General features: G+C 36.0%; 1 protein-coding gene across 1 annotated transcript in view; it reads right to left on the bottom strand.

Annotated features, from left to right (window-relative positions):
• The window catches only part of LOC129903436 (uncharacterized), a 60,263-nt gene that overhangs the window by 19,222 nt on the left and 18,294 nt on the right, over positions 1-22,747 (bottom strand). The window contains exon 8 of the mRNA XM_055978993.1: positions 5,576-5,642. Coding sequence (XP_055834968.1) covers positions 5,576-5,642 — 67 coding nt within the window. The remainder of the gene's footprint in view (positions 1-5,575; positions 5,643-22,747) is intronic.

Below are 22,747 nucleotides of genomic sequence, written 5' to 3' on the forward strand. Positions count from 1 at the left end.
ACTTTCTTCCGCAGACGTAGAAGTATAGTTATAGCCTGGATGCACGATAAGACGAGGGCATCAGGATCGCATACTTCGCCAGACCCTCGAACACCTTCTTGGGTCGAACAATGCCATCACAGAACTCAAGTTGAGAGGAAAATCCTCAAATTCATTTCAACTCCAAAAACTCCTTCATTTCTCTTCTTGGCTCCAACTCTCATTCAATTAGCCTAAACTTGATCGAAAATACCAGATTCACCTGAGGAAAACCAAAATTAAATCGAACCACCAAAATGAGAAACACATGACCATGGCAGATGCAAATCAATTTATAATTTAAAATACTTGCCTTATGCTTCCAAATCTATCTTCTTCTAGCCACCGAAGGCGTTCTGCCGATCCTTGGTCAACCTGAACACTACCAATAGCATCTGAAACTTGCTTATAGAAACATACAACACAAACCTTGAATGAGTCACATACATCAACTGAACCTCTAGGATTGACAATACCCAAAACAGAGAAAACAACCCGGGGCAAAGCCTAAAACTCCAATCTTAACTTCAAAAACCAATAATCCAAACTAAAGCTCAACCTTCTGAAACTAAAGACTTCACTCCCAAGGGAGATTATCCTGCGAACGACAATACCGCACTAAGCCTAGCTCTAGTGACTTACTTCTGCTATAGGAGCTTCCAAAAGGCTGGAACTATGTGCCCACAAACCTCTCTACCACCTTAAATCTGAGCAAATCAGCTTAGTCCAAGGTAAACCAAGCCGGTAGACGGCATGCAAGCATGGACAACTAAACTGTAATGGACCAAGGGCTCCAACTCCCACTCATTACACTACTAACTACCGAATAAGACAAAGGCAGACCTCACATCCTAAACAAATTCAGAATTACAGATTCCACGAATTACTTTGACCCCATCATATAGATGAACCTTTTAAACAACTTCCCATCCACCAACTTAGGCTACATCTGAAGCCACTAATGAAAACCACTGCTCCAACTCCAAATGACAAGCAAAGCCTCGAGACTTATTAACACAATTGCATAGAACCCACAATAGAGGTAACAAGGCATAACGAGAAAAAATATTTTCCAAATTCCCAACTAACCAAAGCCAAGCGCCAAAACCCTCAAAAGAGAGAACTTTAAAAGATTGAACGAACGAACCACAACTTCCAACTGAAAATAAGACTAAGGCAAATGGAAGAGGTTGTCAACTAAGATTAATACAATACCACAAAAGGCTATACTACCTTGGTCACAACTCCAACAGTCACAATTTCCCAACTACCAATAAACCCAAACATCAAGAATGTCACAAAGAGACCAACCAAGTAGGTAAAAAGGGAGCAAACCCAACTTTACAGCCTTATGGCTGAAAATATTGATAAGGCATAGGGAAGGATCGGTAAGCGAGATCCACCGTAACTCCAAAGATGCTACACATCCATTCACATACTACCTCAACAACCAATCTCTCAACTACAAACCAAAAGATGCCAAATAACTACGATAGCCATCTAAGACAAGAAAAAAAGAATGGAAAAAGAGAATTACTAATCAAGAAAAAGCTAGCTAAGCACAATTGTAAGAAGATCCATCAACCACTAACCTGACGAAACAACATGCAACTAAGGCGCCCCTCAAAGCAAACTAGATCCTCCAGTATCACCACTCCCTGAACTAACAAAGCAGATCTAACCAACTATCTAACAAGGATCAGTACTGCAACAACAACAACTGGCAAGTGACATAAAATAGAGAAACTAACTAGCTCGGATGCAAACTCACATCAAACCACTAAGGCAAAGGCACAGGGAGTTGCTCAACCACCACTACTCAATACAGAAACTTGACCTAGTCGATCCACTACTAAAAGAAATCAACTTTGGCATCAAAACATATACACGTAAATCCAAGTAAGGCTGCCAACACAGTAATGAGATAAATAACAAGTCAAATAGGCATGTATAGAAATAAAAACCCCAAACGACACAATATAGGTAATGAATAACAAAACAATGAGTTCACCCAAAATTGATACTTGGACCCTTAACCACTGGCTGGCATGTAGGAGCATAGAACGGATACTGACCGAGCTTAACCTAAACACCTGAAGTCCCACCACTGACTAGATACATTGTATACCTACTATACTGACCTAGCTAACCACCTGAAGTACCACCATCTTAGATCACTCTCTAGATCGATGGCCAAGCTCTCCACAGATACGGCAAGGCACCATAACTCTAGTCTGGGGAGTAATAGATACCAATAATGTCTGAATGATCAGCTCCCACCTAGGTAACTTCTTGGACCAGTGCCCAAGCTCACTTTAATCAGAGAAACCTCCACGGGTTGAAGCTTGGTGTAAGAAGCGTGATGAATTTCCTTGGCTCATTGTGACAACCCGTGAACCATCTCTAACACCCTGTAGAACACACCTAACTGACTATATTGGGGTCTCAAGTACCTAAACCTACCAAGCCTATCACCAGCGATGTAATATCACCAGACAATCTCTAACACAATAAACCTGCACGTCACACTCATAACACTCTCCTCTAAAAGAAGCCCACCGCAAAGACCCTACTTCAATAGAAGGAGTCCCCTAACTCAAGTGTCCAAAATACAAACCCCAAGAATCCAAACCTAAACTTTGTCTTACGTGCTTCCGTTGTAGGCCTAATAGGCTAAGAAGGAAGATGACCCTCACTGAACTGATACTCACCCTGCACTACTAGAAAAACGGGATTTAGCTACTGACATATTTTGTAGCTAAACAGCAAAATTCATTGCTAATCCTCTATAACAACGAATTAGTGACATATTTTTTTTAACTATGAGCAAAATAGTGATGGACCAACGACAAAGTTCATAGTTAAATAGAGTTTATTTTTAGAAGTGTCGAAGTGGGATGTTGCCACCACTATACTGATAGCAAGACCTTTTACCACTATCTCTATAAGCCTCAAGGCATGCCTACTCTACGGCCCTCACATGACTAACAACCTGGGAAAAGGTAGACCCAGACTCTATCAAGTGCTCTAACATCAAATAGAGTGGCAAAGACAATCCCCTGATGAACTCTCAACTCACATCCTGATGCATAGGGGATGATGCGGGCTATGCCCATCCATACAAGAAATCTCATGACGTACTCTGATACTGATCACAAACCCTACAGAGAACCATTAACCCATCTTTAGCCTAAGAAGCATCCACCAAAGCTATGGCAGAACCTGCTGCTGACCATGTCTATCAAAAACCTCACCTTATCCATATAAGAGAGAGTAGATTTCAAATAATCAATTTTAGAAGTTAATCTAAGCAAAACACACGATAAAGAGTAAATTAGAAAAATTTCCTAAGAATGACCTATAGCCTCCCGAAGATAGGAAATGGCCATCTACACACCAATCTATAAAAAAATACTAGGCATATCTTTACTACCAACGATGTCGGCCAATTTAGGGCTCTGATACCAACTTGTCATGACCCGATTTCTCACATTATGATGGCACCTGCTAACACCTTCTAGCAGATAAGCCTAACCCTCAATCCTTAGCCTAGAACTAGGAGTAATGGGCTATTAAGAGAAAGATGAACAATTGAAGCAAAAGATAAATAGTAATGAGAAGAAAGAGAACAACTTAAATAAAACACAAGGAACCACCCAAGACCTGATATCAATCAGTTATCGAGCATCTAACACAAATAGGAGTACAAGGCTTTTAAAGTATAAGTATTAGTACAAACAATCTTCGAAAGCAAGTAAAGAGTAGTTCTAATCCAACATAGATAAAAATCAACAATACCAGATGCTAAGAACTCACTCAATATCCGAATGCAAACTGCTCCGCACCAAGACCAAGTCACTGGCGATAACTCATACTATGATTTGTAGGGTGCACAAGTGTAGTATGAGTACCAAATAAATGGTATTTAGTAGGCATAGGCTGACTAAGATCCACACACAAAGAAAATATAAATAATATATAACCAGGTAAATACAACATAAGTAACTAATCATGGGCTAAACAAGGTAGTACATGAAATAAAGGAAAAGAGAAAGGATACATAGAGAAAAGATCAGAGTCAAGAAACGCACCTGAAAGCATAAGCCAACAATCTATTTAAAAAAAGAAGGCACTATAGGAGTCAACTAATCAAGAATGGAATATTGATTGACACCACCAATCACATATCCACCTAAAGGACTAATCTCAACCTAGCAGGGAATACCAACAACAGATCCAAACTAAGACACCTATTAGACCAACCACAAATACAACGAGCAAAAAGTACAAGTATAATTAAATAATAACTAACCAGATGCCCATACCCCTAAAAGGTACAACCGATGACACACATACCCCTGGCCCCCATAAAATCGGGGGACCAAATAACAAACAAGTATGTTAGTGATAGGCGATGCGTGTAACTCAAGTTTGTAGTAAAACCCATAGTATAGTCTCTAACTATCAGTAACCTCTAACCATAAGCACCCTAAAAAGATCCCTCCCAGCCATCCAGTAGACTCCCAGGGGTATCAGCCCACTTAGCAAGAGTAAACTCGGGGATTGCCCAGCCAGAGAGTAAATTCCCAAAGGCACCCGCCCAACTAGCAAGAGAAACCCGGAGGAATCAGCAAGACCATCAATATGCCGGCTAGTCAAGTACATTTTGGATGCCTTCAATGTCTCAAGCAGTAAAAGGATTACATCCTTGATGCCTCATAATCTCAAAAATTAGTAAGTCAAGAGATCCAGATGTTATGGTTCTCCTTAAAACAAGTCTAAAAATAGTAAAAGTATGAGAATTTTTTCTCAAAAATAATAGTGAAAAATCCAAAGGAGGAACTGAGATCGTACCACAGAACACGTGAAAATGCTCAATCAAATACATGCATGTAATCACCAACATCCAAACAAGGTACACAGAATCATAAATAAAATACCAATCTTACCACACTACCAAGACAAAGGAAACTAATTTGGGATCAATTCACTCCTTGATGATGGCCTCGGGCCCAATAATAATAACAGTAGACAATAAGGCATCACAAGCCTACTGTTAAACATAAAGCGAAGTAGTCAAGAAAATGGCTCAAAATTAGATAAGGGGAGAAATATCTCTAGGAATGATGCCTTTACCCCGAATATGCCATAATAACTTGCAATTAAGCTATGTGAAGCCAAACATATGGCTACGACAAGCCTCTGAGGTTTCAGGCACTAGCACATTGTACCTCATCCAATACAAGCTCTATCGGAAGCTATGCCTATCTATAAGGGCAATGAAACACAAGAGGAAGCATTAAAGGCTCAAACCTAGCCTAAGGCCATCAATACCAATCCTAAATAGGAAAATAGCGCTAAGGCAACACCACAACCAAGGTATATGGCCTAAACTAAGGATCTCACTAGACTATTCTACTCTAAGGCTTAATCGGAACCAAGAAAAAAGAATGGAAGGAGGGGACTTTAATCTTGGAAAATACTAACCTAAATCATATGCAATATCTATGAAATAGTATCTAATAAAGTTCAGTAAAAGTAGAAGAATGTAGCCTACCTTGAAGCCGATTATGTGTGCTCTAAATCCACCAATTTGAAGCTTCCCACCTTCGAATAACCTCCAACTACCGCCACAATAACAAAATATTGATCATCTCGTCAATACGGATATTTTGACAAATAAATTACATTTTTTGGAGACGGACCCAAAATTAGGTCTAAAACGAAATTGCGGAACCCGCACTGGAAATTTGAAATCGACTTTGTAAAAGGTTCATTTGAACTTACTATACTTACTTTCCAAAAAAACAACACAATTTGATACTTGAAACTAAGGAAAACAGCCCATGAGTTTAAATCCCCATTAAAACTCTAATCCAAGCTTGAGTGTCCCTTTAGGGGAGTAAATTACCTCAATAGGATGACTTCCAAAGATCCCCGAACACTCCACAATGTAGCCATAATCCACATGAACACCCAATAGTTGAATCGCCTCAAATAAGGATCCCTAGCTCTAATTATCGAATTTTGAAGTTGGGGAAGAAAAATGAAAAATGGATTAGAAATAAATCCCCAACCATCGCAAAAGCAGCTAAAGAGGTCGCTTAAGTGACCCAGCTCAAAGAGGCGGGGCTTTCTAAGGTAAGACCTATATTGCGACAATAACGAGTTATTTTAGCGAGCCTAATGTCGCTTTAGCGACACCCGCCTAGGAGATTTATCGCTTTAGCGACCCAGGGTGGCTTTAGCAACGGCACTAGACATAGTTGGTGGAAATACCAAAGTCACCGATGGGGTGCTCAGATTTCAATCGGAATCCCGTGCACCAAAATGAACAATGATAACCACCAAATTCAAAATTTCTGGACTCAATAGCATACTCGAAATTTCCATTCGAGGTCATCTCGACAAAAAGTAGGTCCCACACCCAGCGCCATTTTAAGCCAAAATCCACAAAGGTCTTAAAATGAGGTTGGAAGCCTCTGAATCGTATGAAAGATCATTCTAAACCAAACTCAATATTTTGGAGCTAACCACACTGCCGAAATTTCAATCCGAGCATGTTTACCAAGAATGTTGACCAAAGTCAAACTTAGACCAAAGCTTAAAGTCTAAAATGCCTAATGGCTCAAACTCACACCAAAAGCCTCGAGACTCAAGACAAACATGCTACTAGCCTAAAATGACCATTCCGGAGCTAATGGAATTATCAAAATTCTATTCTAAGGTTTTATTCCTTGAGTTTTGACCGAAGTCAACCATTCAAACTCCAAAAGCTCCAAAATATAGAAACGAGCATAAAATCAAAACAAATGACCAGGCAACCGAACTATTAGTGCCAGCAAGTCATAAATGACTAAGGAACACTATAAAAAAGCTCTAAACGCTGAAAAGATAGAAAAATAAAAGAAATGACCTGGGGTTCATTATAGTTGCCTAAAAGGGTTCTTAGGGATGTGAGGAGGTTCAAACAATTTGTATACAATGTCTAGTCGCCATGATTAGAAAGATTCTCCAGACATTATTACAGATATGCTAAAAGTCTCATCTTTAGATATTTGTGCCTTGCTTGATCCAGGTGATAGTTTATCCATTGTGACTCCTACCATTTCCATAAAGTTTGGTATTTTGCCCAAACAACTTCAAGAGTCTTTCACTGTTTCTACTCTCGCTGGTGAGTCAATTCTTGCTAACAGAGTCTCTAGAAATTACACCATCTCAATTTATCATAGCTGATTTAGTTGAGTTAAAAATTGTGGATTCTAATATCATTCTAGGCATGGATTAGTTATACACTTGTTATATCTCAGTTGACTGTAGGACCCGAGTTGTGAAGTTTCAATTTCCAGATAAGCCGGTCATAGAGTGGAAAAGTAGTCCAACAATGTCTAGAAGTCGTTTAATTTCATACATTAAGGCTGGGAATTTAGTTTCCAATGGATGTATCTATCACATAGTCAGAGTTAAAAGACTCTAGTGTTGAGAATCCTCCTCTTTAGTCAGTTCTAGTTGTGAATGAGTTCCTACAAGCATTTCTCGATGATATTCTCAGAGTCCCTCTCGATAGGGAATAGATTTTGAAATTGATGTCCTTTCTAATACTCAACCTATCTCTATTCCTCCATATAGAATGACTCCAGCCAAGTTAAAAGAGTAGTTGAAAGATCTCTTTGATAAGGGTTTCCTCAGATCGAGTCTCTCACCTTGGGGTGCTTCTGTCCTTTTCGTGCAGATGAAAAATGGTTTCCTTAGAATATGTATCGACTATCACCAGTTGAAAAAGGTCACCATCAAGAATAAATATCCCTTTACTAGGATTAATGACTTTCAATCAGCTTTAGGGTGTGACTTATTTCTCTAAGATAGATCTCATATCTATGTATTATCAGTTGAAAGTAAGAGAAAGTGACATCTGTAAGACAGCCTTCAGGACCCTTTATAGTCACTACATGTTTCTTATTATGTCATTTAGTTTGACTAATGTTCCTGAAGGATTTATGGATCTCATGAACAAAGTGTTTAAGCCATATCTGGATATATTTGTTATTGTATTCATCAACAACATCCTGATCTACTCTAGAAGTGAGTATGATCATGTCAGTCACCTCAGAATTGTCCACTAGACTATCAAAAACTGTGAGTTATTTCCAAGTTTCAAAGTGTGAATTTTGGATTGAATCTGTGGCGGTCCTAGGCCATGTAGTATCCAGTGAAAGTATCCAAGCCTACTCATAGAAAATAGAGGCAGTGAAGAATTGGCCAAAAACCACATCCCCAAGTGACATTTGAAGTTCCTTAGGTTTGGCCGGTTACTATTGAAGATTTATATAAGGGTTTTCATCTATTTCTTCTCCACTAACTAAGTTGACCAAAAAGAAGACTAAGATTCAATAGTCTGAAGCTTGTGAGAAAAGCTTCCAGGAATTGAAAGCTCGCTTGACTAATGCTTTGGTGTTGACCCTACCAGAAGGTACGGAAGGTTTTGTCGTGTATTGTGATGCATCTAGAGTAGGGCTTAGATATGTGTTGATGCAGAATGGTAAGGTTATATCCTATTCTTCCAAGAATCTTAAAATCCATGAGAGGAATTATCCAACTCATGATCTTGAATTGGTGGCAGTAGTATTTGCATTGAAGATATGACATCATTATACATATGGCGTGCACGTGGATATGTTCACTGAACACAAGAGTCTTCAGTACATTTTCAGTAAGAAGGTAATGAACCTTAGGCAGAGAAGATGGCTTGAATTGATTAAGGACTACGACAAGAGTATTCTCTACCACCCAGGTAAAGCTAATGTTATTACCGAAGCCCTTAGCAGGTTATCTATGGGAAGTACTGCTTATGTAGAAAAGGGAAGGAAAGAGTTGGCTAAGGAAGTGATAGACTTCCACATTTGGGAGTTTGCCTTGTAAACTTTGAGGAAGGTGGTGTTCTTGTTCAGAATGAGGTTGAATCATCTTTGGTGTGGAAGTGAAGGAAAAGAAAGACAAGGATCCCATCTTACTTTAATTAAAGGGAGAACTTCATAAACAAAAGGTGATGTCTTTTGAAATAGGGGGAGATGGTGTGTTAAGGTACCAAGGCAAGTTGTGTGTTCTGAATGTAGATAGTCTCAGAGATAGTATCATGATAGAGTGTTCTAGGTATTTGATTCATCTGAGTTCCATCAAGATGTACCATAACTTAAGAGAAGTCTACTGGTGGAATGGCATGAAGAGGAATATTGCAGTCTTTGTTGCTAAGTTTGATTTGTCAACAGGTCAAAGTTAAGCAACAACGGTTATGTGGCATGCCTCAAAACATAGCCTTTCTAGAGTGGAAGTGGTAGATGATTAATATGGATTTCATTACTGACTTACCACGATCTCACTGATAGCATGATTCGATTTGGGTGATTGTATATCGAATGACTAAGTTAGCTCATTTCTTACTAGTAAAGACTACTAATTCAGTAGAGGACTATGCCAGAATGTACATCCGTGAGATATTCAGACTTCATGTAGCCACATTTTCCATTATTTCAGATAGGGGTGCTCAATTCACCGCCCAATTTTGAAAGTAATTTCAGAAGGGATTGGATTCGAAGGTGAACCTTAGTACCCTTTTACATCCTCAAACAAATGATTAGGCAGCGTGTATGATTTAGACTATAGCGAACATGTTGAGGTCTTGTGCTATTAACTTTAAAGGAAATTGGGATAATTATTTTCCTCTCATAGATTTTGCGCATAATAATAATTAACACTCGAGTATTCACATGGCTTCGTATGAGGCTCTTCATGAGAGAAGGTATAGATCTATGATTGATTGGTTTGAAGTTAGTGAAGTAGAGTTGATAGAGCTAGACTTGGTCTATAAGCCTATAGAAAAGGTTAAGACTATCCAGGAGAGGTTGAAAACTGCGCAGAGTCATCACAAGTCTTATACTGATGTTAGGCAAAAAGACTTATAATTTGAGGTAGATCATTGGGTTTACTTGAAGGTTTCACCCATTAAGGGTTGTCATGAGATTTGGGAAGAAAGAAAAGCCTAGTCCCCGTTATATTGGTCCCTACTAGATTTCGAAGAGAATTGGTAATGTAGCTTATGAGTTATAGCTACCATCAGAGTTAGCGGTTTATCCAGTGTTTCACATATACACTCTTAAAAGTGATTGGGAGATCCTTCACTCATTTTAAACACAAAGAGTATTGGTGTGAAAGATAACTTGTGCTATGAAGATATTCCAATTAAAATTATTGATCATCAGGTTTACAAGTTGAGGTCCAAAGAGGTTGCATCAGTCAAATTTCTATGGAGGAATTAGTTTGTTGAAGAGGCTACATGGGAAGTCGAAGAGGGTATGAAATATATATACCCTTCTATTCGTTCCTTCTAGCGATAAAATTGGAGGTAATAATCCTTTCCATATTTCATATTCAACATATATTCATGTGTTTGAATGTTTCAGTTTTTGCATTATATTTGTGTGTTGTGTATTTTCCTAGCTTGGCCATCATTCAAGGATAAATAATCCCAACGGGGAGATATTATAACACCTTAGAATTCTAGCCCAAATTAGACCCTTCAAAAAAATCAAAAGTTTGGAATTCTAAAGTTTCTGGGATTCATGAGCAATTTCTACAGGCCGTAGAGGAATCATGGACTGTAGATGAAGCTCGTAGATCAACTCCTAAGTTAAGTGAAAAATTCCTTTGACTTTTTACAAATGGTGTTTACGTCTCATGGAATGAACCACGGACCATAGATAGTGTCTGTAGAAAAAGTTAAAAGAACATTGAAATACCCTGAGTTTACAAGAAGACCATATGGTCAGTGAACACTTCTATGGGTCGTATATCGAGTTCTAATCCAAAGTACTAAAACTCCATTCTAGGATGATTTTCATGAACATGTAGGACGAACCGTAAACGGAATTATGAGCCATAAATCAAGTCCATAAATCCCAATTTTAGAAACCCAAAAATTTAGCCTGTTTTTTATAAGTGTGATCCATGGACTTTAAAAGGAATTACAGACCGTAGATGGCCCCCGTAGATGCCTTCTGACAATTTTTAAGAGGGGTTATTTTAATCTTTTTCCCCCCTTCTAGACCTAAACCCCAATATATTTATATCTAATTAAGGTCCTCATCAGTATAGTTCATCCAATTACTCTCCCATAATCCTTCTCAATGCTTAGAACAAGAACAAGAAGAGCAAACTAGGGTTTCAAGCATCTCCGTCAGCTTTCTTTAAGAACTCTTATTCTCTAGGGTATGTAAGGCTAATCAAAACTAGGGTTTTTACCCCAAGTTAGCCCTAGTCGAAATTCCATGTGCATTCTTGTTATGGATTCTTGTTTTTAATGTAGGGATTTCAGTTCTCTATATATTCATGATCATTGATTGTTGTTCATACTCATTATATCACATGAACCTTATTCAATTAAGATATGTTTTCTTAAAGCTTTGACATATCACAAATATTATGCATTGATTTCATATTCCAAGAAAATCTCAAGTATTAAAAGCGTGACTAGTTTTAAGAAAGCATATCAATTTTAGAGGAAAGATTTTCAATTAGTTTTTAAAGCAAGTTCGGCCTCATAATAAGGCATTTTGAGTAATATTTTCAAGACAAAGATTATCAGTTCCCCCTAAAGTAGGACATTTTTTCCTAAAATGAAACTATATTTAGTTATTGAGCATTATTGCATGTTTTGGAGTACTATTGAGCATTGAGTTGTATAAGGGTAAACTGGGCCGCCAGCATAGATAGGACCATTCCATTGATTTGGGCTACTTATTATAAAGCCTCTGGTAATGGCTTAGATTTGAATCCATTAGTTTAGTTCGTCCTCTACCCTAAGAAAGTATTAGATGGCTTTGGCAATGTAGGCAAGACGTTGTATCATTAACGAGGCTCATAGTGATGGTTGTCGGTTAGATAAACTCTCCAAGAAAAGTAAAGTATACTATTTTAGTATTTGATATTATTGTATATCTTAGTTTTAAAGCTTTATTGTTTTCATTACACTTACATGCTTTACTTTTATTTGAGTTACTTTTCAGTTTCCTTTCAACATCTAGATTCTGTTTAGCATGTTATTTTATTCAGCTGTTTTACATACCATACATTCTATGTACTAACGTTATTTGGAACTACATCTTTAAATGATGTAGATACAGGTGTTCAGGATCGACAACAGGCATTCATTGAGATCTTCACTTCATTAGCTTTTGGTGAGACCTCCTTGCTTTAGGAGGGCTCTAATTTACTTATGTTCTTCAATTTTAGCAGATATTTAGTTGGATATTCAGTTAGTCGTGGGTCTTGTCTTGGAATTTATCTTGAGTTTAGTAGAGGCTTCATAGATAAGTGAGTGAGTCAGTTAATTCTTTAATATTCAGATGTTTTTAAACATTATTATTATTGTTATGATTCTAAGTTATTTTTCAAGTTTTTCTTTAATATGTTTTAGTGATTTAAAATTCCCATCTCTTTTAAAGCTTACGCCTATGTGTTTAGTCTTCAGTTCAGTGTTAAGTAAGGCAAAAGGTACGTTTGGGACCAGTAATGGTTCTGAGTTTTGGCCACACCCAAGGAATAGGCTCGGGTGTGACAATATTAAAGTGACCTTATATCTTGTTTGTTTAGACCATGGGCGTAGCTTCCAATTCGTCGATTAAGGTAGGTTACGTTTTACTTAGAGTTAACTTTACTTAGTTGTCAATATGTAATGTAAGTTGTATTGAATGTTGACTTGGTTTTCATACATAGTTGTTGGTTGTTTGATGAAACAAAGTGTTACTAGTTAGATTTAACATGCAAATTATTGAGTTGATTAAATCATTAATATTGGGGTTTATGAACTTGTAAATAATCTATGATGTGATGATATATTTGAATGAGGACATTATGGCTATGTATGTTTGATGTGCTACCTTGAGAGGAAACCGGAAATGATGACATAATGACATGTGTAGAGCCAGTGGGTATATCACTACTATTCAGATAATGAGTGGCCCCAGTCTGATATGCGCCTTTGGATAATGGGCTATGTGAATAATGAGTGGCTTGAGTCCAATGTGAGCCTACAAAAGAGCAATTTAGTAGGATCGAGTACCATACCGGTATGGTGCATGGAGACCTAGAGTCCCCGACAGATCATGATTAGATGGGCAAACATAAAACCCTTTAGCATATGTGTACAAATGAGAATGATACTGATGATTCGAGAGGTATATGATTAAACCCTGACAGGTGTAGTGATTATGCAACTGCAAGGCCACGATGGATATGAATTCAATTTGACTTTTTTATATCTTGGATAAGTGTTTGATGTATTGAATTGACTTGTCATATATTTGACAAACATGTTTTGAATTACTTGATGAGTTAGATTGATAATTGTGTTAGTTTTATGCTTCATAAATGTGCTTATGAGTTAACTATGTGCAATTTTTATCTATGTGTTATATAACTATGATTATATATTTTCTACTAATCTTAGTCGGCCTATCATGCCTACCAATACATAGTGTTTATATTGATGTTACCCCTGCACTTTCTTTTGAGTGCAAATTGTATAGTGTTTATACTGATGTTACTCCTGCACTTTCTTTTGAGTGCAGATTGCGATCCAGAGGTGTCTACTAGACCTTGCATTTAGAAGAGTTAATTCTAGATATGAGGGTGAGCTACTTTCATTCGAGTTGCCACAAATCTTTTTATTTTTTGATATCCTTCTTTCTAGACATTGAAAATCCTCATATACTAGGTATTACTATTTCTTAGACTTGCTAGTTAGATGTTTTAGTAATAGTTAGACTTCCGCATTATTATTTATCTATTTTCAAACTTAGACTTATTTTATGATATACTTCCGTTTTTTTACTAGAATTATTAGATGAATGCATGATCTAAGATATCAAGTATTGGTTCACCCACCGGTGGATTAATGTGGGTATCAGTCACGGCGGTTTGGATCGTGACAAGGTTGGTATCAAATCTCTAGGTTCATTGATCTCATTGTACTTAAGCATGTCTAGTATAGTATTACAAAATGGTATAAAGATGCTTGTACTTTTCTTCGAGAGGCTACTAGATATTTGAAAGACTCACTTCTTTCTTTCTTTTGGGCTATTAGTTGATTCCAATTGATATTCAGTGATCCAAATTGGTATCAGACACTCTTTCAGTCTTTTCTCTCATAGATGATGAGAACATGATCAGATGAGGCTAGAACCAAGGCTCTCACACTAGTTGTTGCTTAGAGGACGGGTCAAAATGGATCTAGAGGTAGGGGAGAGGAGCGACCTCAATTGGGGCTAGAGGTCCAGTTGTTTAGCCGGTACGAGAGAGAAATGGATCCCTGCATCGAGAGTGGCTCCTGAGGTTGTGACTGAGGAGGTAGAGGTATTGGTTCGTGAGACAGTTGCACCCACTCCGGCATCTTTAAAGGTGATAGATTAGGTGATGACATCGTTAGGTAGTCTAGTAGGTGATGGGACTATGCCTACCACTCCCACAGTACCCATTGTTTCTACGGTTCAGCATTCAGAAGTTCAACATGTTATAATTGTGGCTCCCCAATTGAATGAGATTTCTAATGTATGTATATTTTCGAGGATGGTGACTAGGCTACTGATGACTAGGGAAGAGTATGATATGTTTTGTAGATTCACTAAGATGAAGCTTCCTATTTTCTATAGTTGTGAGTCTCATGATGCTTATGAGTTCATTATTGACTGTCACGAGAGGCTCTATAAGATGGGGGTAGTGGAGAAACATGGGGGTTGAGTTTGTCATTTTTAGCTGATGGGAAATGCTAAGTTATGGTGAGAGCATTTGTTAAGTGCAGGCCTGTCGATTCACTTTCTTTGACTTGGACACAGTTTTACTCATATATTTTTGGAGAAGTATGTTCCTCATACTCTGCAAGACAAAAGGCGTGATGAATTCTCTACCACAGAGCAAGGGAGCGTATCTTTCACATCTTATGAGGCTCAGTTTCACTCCTTATCAAGATATTCTCTACAGTTATTGACCACAGAGGAGGAAAGGATCATACAGTAAGGTCTGAATGTGGGGCTTCAGCTTGCGACTCTGTAGATGGTGAATGCTGGCAGATAATTTTAGAAAGTGATTGCAAATGCTAAGAATGTGGAGGGTGTGAAGCAGGATTTCCATGCTAAGTTTTTGGAGAAGAAGTCCGAAAAGGTAGGTGGATATAGTGGTTCTTTACTAAAGGACCAGCTTCTTTGGCATTGATTTCTCATGGGTATCTGGGGTATCCCATTCAGTCAATTGGTACTTGGTCTTGCAAGTATCCAAAGGATATAATACAATAGTGCTAAGCAAATATCCCATGGCCCCAGAAGTTGCCTTAGCCAAAGACTCCATATTTAAATTAATAATTGAATAAATACGAAAGAAGAAAGAACAAGTGAACATAACAAGTTAATCATGAACCCTAATAGATTAACAAAACATAGTATATCGACCATAAAAAACATAAAATAAATTGTCTTTGATTCAACTAGGGCACCAATTTCTTCATGATAATAGCCTTAACCACCTGTCGCATTGCCTTTTTTAAACACTTGACATTGCCTTTAAAAATTGTCTCTTCCGCTTTTTAACAACATCAAGAGTATACAGATTTGCAATATTTGATGATGGTTTGATACCCCTCTTAGAAATAATGGTGACGATAGCTTTCTCTAAAGTCTTTATCCTAGAAGTTAATAAATCCATTTTCTCATGACAGTTTACAAGAAAATACCTCATGGTGGATGAAATTTCTTGAGGACGCAAAACATTCACACCAATCGAAGAACATCATCTTACTCCGAAACCACCATTAACACCATTGAATCGACTAGTAACAAATAGAGAAGATCCTCCTCCTCCAACATCATCAGTACCTCTATCAACATTTGGAGAAGATCCTTTTCCACCACTAATACCTCTATCAACATTCAAAGAAGATCCTTCTTCTCCATTACCAAAAACAAACCTCATGAAGATTCACCAACACCATCACCACCTACAACAAGTACCTTTGAAGAATCATATTCCTTCTCAACAACTATACAATCTCTTTAATAGCCACAACACCGTTCAAATCTTTCTCAAGCTTTTCAATCATATAATCTTTAGTTAATTGCACAAATACAAACCTAGTGAAGAAATCTATCCTCATCTCACTAGGTGTAGAAATTATCCATGGATGCACAATCTATATGTAAAAGTAATAATAACAAAATGTGATAACACAAAAATTATATTAGAAAAAAAAAAGACTGTAGAATCAAATCTAGTATATTCCAGCAATTGCAATGAAACTTTCATCAACTAACGTACTTGTTGTAGCATATTTCAGGAATTGTTGTGAAATTCCAATCAACTAACTTACTAGTTTAGCATATTTTAGCAATTGTTATGAAATTTCAAGAAACTAAGTAACTTGTTATAGCATATTTCAGTAGTTGTTGTGGAATTTTTCAACAACTAACTTACTTGTTCTAGTAGATTCTACAATCTATGATATATTTTTGTGGAATGATAAAGCATCACAAAATGTCTTTCATGTTATAGTATAGCATGTAAAAGAATAAAAACATGTTTTTTTAAGGGTATAGTTTTATTTAGGTGTATTTCCAATGGTATATAAATATAATTTGATGTTTACCAAGTCCTCAAGGGGATCAAACAACTCATGAATCTCAACAGATTTGTTATTAATCGACGAAAGTCATTTAAGGATCCTCAACGAAGACACTTATTTTGAAAACACAATAATTATTTTTGGACGGGGAGGAATAGATGTGAATTCCCAACACTGCATAAAATAATCATTATAGAGAAAATCAAAATAGTGAATGAACCCAAAAGAAACATTGAATAAAATAAAAATTTACCATGAAGGCCCATAGAAAGCCATGAAGGCCCATAAAAGACATGAAGATTGGTGGTCTTCACTTTCAAAATCACCGCACTCAATAGATAGTAAGTTGAAAGATAGTAGCTAACACAACCCCATGGATGGTAGAAAATGAATCTCTATCGGTTGAGAACAAAACTCATTCAAGCAGAATCTTCGTGTTCAAATTTTTTCCTCAAAATAAAGAAAGCACAATGACTTCTTCACACTTTTACGAACATTCTTGAATTTGAGATACTCAACCAGCTCATTTTCTTTGCAACTCTTCCCCACTACGTCAAGAATTTTTTGTTCCCTCCTCCTTGTCTTAGTTGAGATATTTTCTTCATCATACACATCTAGCAAATGAAAATTCAAGCTAGCGACAATAATAAACTCTCTCATGCCAAAACAAACAGGCATACCACACTAGTTTATCCCAATTTTCTTTATTCTATTGCTATAAATTCGGCATCGAAGAAGTTCGTATACCATATTCATTAGAAATATTATATTGATATCTTGAGGTAGTTATAGGTAATTCCTGAAAATGAAAAATCTAAAATAACTTTTTGAATTTTTGTTTCTCAAAACTCCTTCTAAAGAAAAAGACTTACTCAACTCTAACTTAACAGTTGAAACACCCATCGAATATGCATACCTATCGATCTTGGTCTCAAAATTATAATATGAATACCTAATACGCTTGAAAATGGTGTTATCGAGTGAAGGACCGGATGGAGAGGACCCCACAATATGAGCTTTCTCCTCCTACGAGATAGATATATCATTCTGATGCCCTATTAACGGTTCATCCTCAACTCTTCACCTTCTACTTTTTTATTACTTTTGCATTTATCATCTAAGGTATCTACATTTGTGGAAGAAGCATTTGTTCCGTCTTCTTCTTCTATAGACTTTTCCAGCCTTGTGCTTTCTTATTTTTCTTCTTCTTACATTTGTCTCTGTGTACTAATTTTCCTTTTAATATTTCAAGTGGTAATAGCAATTGTTCTTCTTCTTTTTTTGGAGCCATTTTACTACCACATAAAAGAAAACAGAAATCATTGATATGCAACTAGATGTTATTGATATGCAAGAAAAGAAAAATTATTGATATACAACCAGATATTTTATTGATATGAAACAACAACATCAAGACAATATGACTTGTTAATATACAACTAGACTATATCAAAATAAGAGTATATTGATATGCAATGCAAACTACCAAAATAGATTCAACTATTTAGGAGACAACTAGAGTAGTTATTCCAATCAAATTTCCAGGTATGGAATTTTATCCTCCTGTCTAAGATAGGTATCAATTCTCTACACTCAATTCTTTCAAAATACCGCAATATCCAATATCTCAAACAGGAGGATAAAATATCAACCTAGAAGTTTGATTGGAATAACTATTCTAGTTATTTCCTAAATAGATGAATTTGTTTTGGTAGTATACTCTTCTATTGATGTGGTTTGGTTGCATATCAACAAGTCATATCCTTTTGATGTTGTTGTTTCATATCATATAGCATTTGGTTGCATATCAATGATTTATGTTTTGTTGCATATCGATAGCATATGGTTGCATATGTGGTGTAGATAAAATGGCGTCAAGAAAAAGAAGAGCAACAATTGCTATCACTCTTGCTAAAAATAATAGAAGAAGAATTAGTACACAGAGACATATTAAAAAAAATACAAGATTGGAGAAGTCTATAGAAGAAGAAGGTGGAACAGATATTTCTCCATAAATATAGATGCCTTAGCTAATAAACCCAAAAGTAATGAAAATATAGAAGGTTGAGAATGTAGAAGGTGGGGATAACGGAGTTGAGGATGAACAGGCAATAGAGCATCAACATGATATACCTATCACAAAGGGGAGACATCTCATACTTTCGAGTCCTCTCCATCTAGTCCTTCATCCGATACCTTATTTATCAAGTATTTTAGGTATCCATAATACAATTTTGAGACCACAATTGATAGGTATGCATATTTGACGGGTGCTATTGTTAAGTCGGAGTTGGGTAAGCCTTTTTTCTAGAAAGATTTTGGAAGAACAAAAATTGAAAAAGTTCTTTAGACCTTCTATTTTCGGGAATTACCTACAAACTATCTAAGGATATCAATATAATATATCAAATGAATATAGTGTACCAACTTCCTTCAATATTGAAATTATAATGATAAAATAAAGGAAATTTGGATAAACTATTGTGGCATGCCAGTTTGTTTTGGCATGAGAGAGTTTTTCATTGTTACTATCTTGAATTGTCATTTGATAGATGTGTATGATGAAGAAAAAATATAAAACTAAGACAAGGAGGAGGGAACAACAAATTCTTGACATAGTGGGGAAAAGTTGTAGCGAAAATGAGCTGGTTGAGCATCCCAAATCCAAGGATGTTTGTAAAGGTGTGTGAACAAGTCATCGTACTTACTTTATTTTGTGCACAACATTTTTGTGGAAAAAAATTGAACACCGCCCGAATGAATTTTTTCTCATCCAACAGAGATGCATTTTCTACCTATCCATGGGATCGTATTAGCTGCGATCTTACATTTAAATATCTATTGACTGCGGTGAAACCAAAAGTGAAGACCACCAATCTTCATGGCTTTTTATGAGTCTTCATGGTAAACTTTATTTTATTCAATACTAGGTAATGTACTCGCGCTTCACGCGGTTGTGAGTTACCTCTTTCGACCGATAGTATCCAATTTTATTTTCTTATTTCTTGTGATATTTTAGGTTGTTGCATTTTTGACTTACTATTTGTATTCAGGTTTCTCTGTGGTGTTCTATCATATCCATATATAATCATATAAGATGAAATTACAAAATCTTATGTCCTGATTAATTAGTTGTTGGTATACTTAAGAGCACTTGAAGTTCAGCCAATTCTTGCAGAGGTTTTTATTAACAAATCAAAATTAGGCCAAATAATTATTGTTTTAATTCTTATAGTTTAAAAATCAACTGTCAAACCATACACTATCACTAATTGTTTTGGTTTCATACTAAAAGTTAACACTATCACTTTACTTGAAGAGCTTTAGGCTGCTTTAAGTAAAGTGACTTACCCTGTTCAATTCAAAAGGTGTATTTTCTCATTACTCATTCTCACCTCAAATGCTAATCAGAGGCAATAAGACGATCTCTAGTAAGTCGTTTCCCTCGAGAATGAAAACGTGCATGTGTAGTAAGTTATTGATATGGAGAATACAACGGTTGCGAGTCATTCTCGTATGCCTTTGAGGGAATGGTGGCGAGGATACCCAAAGACAGACCCCAAATATCTCCAGCATAAGCCATGAGTTTGTGAATGATAACTTTAACAGAATGGCCATTTCAGTCCATACTGGATTGGCAAAAGTAGGAACCATAGAAGTAGGATTTGTCGCACCAGGAATCAATTTCCCTCTAGAAATGCTTGCACTTTTGCTTTCTTCAATGAAAAATTATAACTCAGACTGCCCATTAGAACTACTACTCCTTTCGATAGTTTGCCATGTTGTGTTGAAATCAACTAAACTTCTGTTTCACCAAGTGAGCCTTCGAGTTCATGGATTAATTCATGTCTGTAAAAAATTGGGCTTAATTCAATGGTGAACCGCTGTAAACAATTTGTCCACGTGGTAAGAAAACTAATGGATTTAATAAACTGAGAATTTTATAACCCGGCTAATGAATCGACTTTGATCACAACACTTTCACATTGTGCGCGCGATTTGCTGAAGAAGTTTAATCACCATCAACGCACCGGTGGAATCAACAACAGAGGTTGGCGACATTTCAAATTCCCAATTGATCGAATAAAACTTGACAGTCCAAAGAAGCCAATCGAAATTCTATTGAACCATAAAAATATTTTAAGGATTAGGGAACATTTGGTTTATCTTCAAGAGTGACGACTGTATATTAAAGAGTGACGACTGTATATTAAAGTCGTGACTTTTGGCCTTCCGTATGTGATGTTAAAATTTAAAAAAAAAAATACAAAAAAAAAAGTAAATTGAGTTTCAGCCTTAGGGAGCGCCACGTAGGCGGCTGAGGATCCTCTTACATTTATATATAGAGAGAGAGAGATTTGTTTTTAAATTATTTTTGGGTTCATTCACTATTTTGATCCTCTCTCTATGATTATGATTAATTTATACAGTGTTGCGTATTTGAGGTTATTCCTCTCCTCCAAAAAATATTCAAGGTGTTTTCGAAACAAGTGTATTCATCGAGGATCCTTAGATGGCTTTTGATAATTAATAACAAATATGTTGCGATTCACGAGTTGTTTAATCCCGACTCGGTAAACATCATTTTATATTTATATACCTTTTAAAACACCTCTAAACAAAAATATATCCTTGAAAAGACATAGTATATTCTTCTTTAACATGCTATACTATAACCTGAAAGACACCATGGCGTTACTTACCATATATTGATGTTTAACATTTCACAAAAATATACCATAGATTGTAGAATTTGTTATAGCAAGTAGGGGGGTGTATCGATTTGTTCGGTTCGGTTTATCAATTTTTAATTTTCAAATACGCTAAATCAATAACCAAATCAATAAGATATTTGTTATCGATTTTTGATTTTTAACAGTTCGATTTTTAATTTAACCAATAAGAAAATGCTTTCAAAGCAAATATACGACTTCTCCAACAATTTTCGAAAATCTTCAACATTACTGAAAAAGGAAAAAGAGTTTCTTAAGGAAAATATTCAAATGTTCATCATATTTAACCTCAATTAGGATAAAATAATATCCTTAATTGTTTACCAGTCAAGTTGAATTTTTTGAAAAAATGGGTATGGAGAAGAGGAGAAATCAGAAAAGGGAGAAGAAGAGAAGTAAAAAAAAAAAGAAATTAAACTCACAATTCACAACCCTAATTGTCGTTTAACCCTTGTCGTCGTCTTCGCAACTTGCAAAATGTAGCCGTCGTTGTTCTTAGTTCTTTAGGTTTTGAGTTTTGACATTGTAAACCTAAAGTGACAAAGCCTAAAGGGTAAATACAGTGTGAAGTGTGAAGTGTGTAGGACACTGATGATATGATATAGTGATTATATATTTATATTAATATTTTTTGTTTGATATTTGTGTTTGAGTAAATATTAAAATAGTAAACTATTATAGTCTTAATGGGTTATCGATTTACCCAATTACCCAATATTGAAAAATCAATACCGAACCGATAACCCAATAATTTTTTTTATAAAACTATTAAATAATTGTTAACTCAATAACCCAATAGCAATAAATCAATAACACATTTTCGGTTCAATTTTTGCACACCCCTAATAGCAAGTAAGGGGGTGTTTAAATTGATCTTTTTAAGTAGCTTATAAGTTAAAAGTCATAAGTTGGTCATACCGGACGTTTGGCTTTTAGCTTATTTTTGTACTTTTTTAGTTTAAAAGTAAGCTCTTAAAAAGACTTAAAGACTTTTGTCTTTCCTAAATAACTCCAAAAAAAAAAAATTAAAAACAAAAAAGCTTAAAAGCCAAAAATTACTTAAAATAAGTCAATATAACACCCTCTAAGTTAGTTGCTAGGAATTTCATAACAATTGCTGAAATATGTTATAGCAAGTCATTAGCTGCTGAAAATTCCATAGCAGTTGCTGAATTATGTTATAGCAAGTAAGTGAGTTGGTTGAAACTCCATAGTAATTGCTAAAATATGCTTCATCAAGTACGCTAGTTGTTGAAAGTTTCATTGCAATTGTTGAAATATACAAGATTTGATTCCACAATCTTTTTCTTTTTTCTAAATTATCTGTGTTATCACA

Source organism: Solanum dulcamara, chromosome 9 (genome assembly GCF_947179165.1).
Source record: "Solanum dulcamara chromosome 9, daSolDulc1.2, whole genome shotgun sequence".
Lineage (NCBI taxonomy): Eukaryota > Viridiplantae > Streptophyta > Magnoliopsida > Solanales > Solanaceae > Solanum > Solanum dulcamara.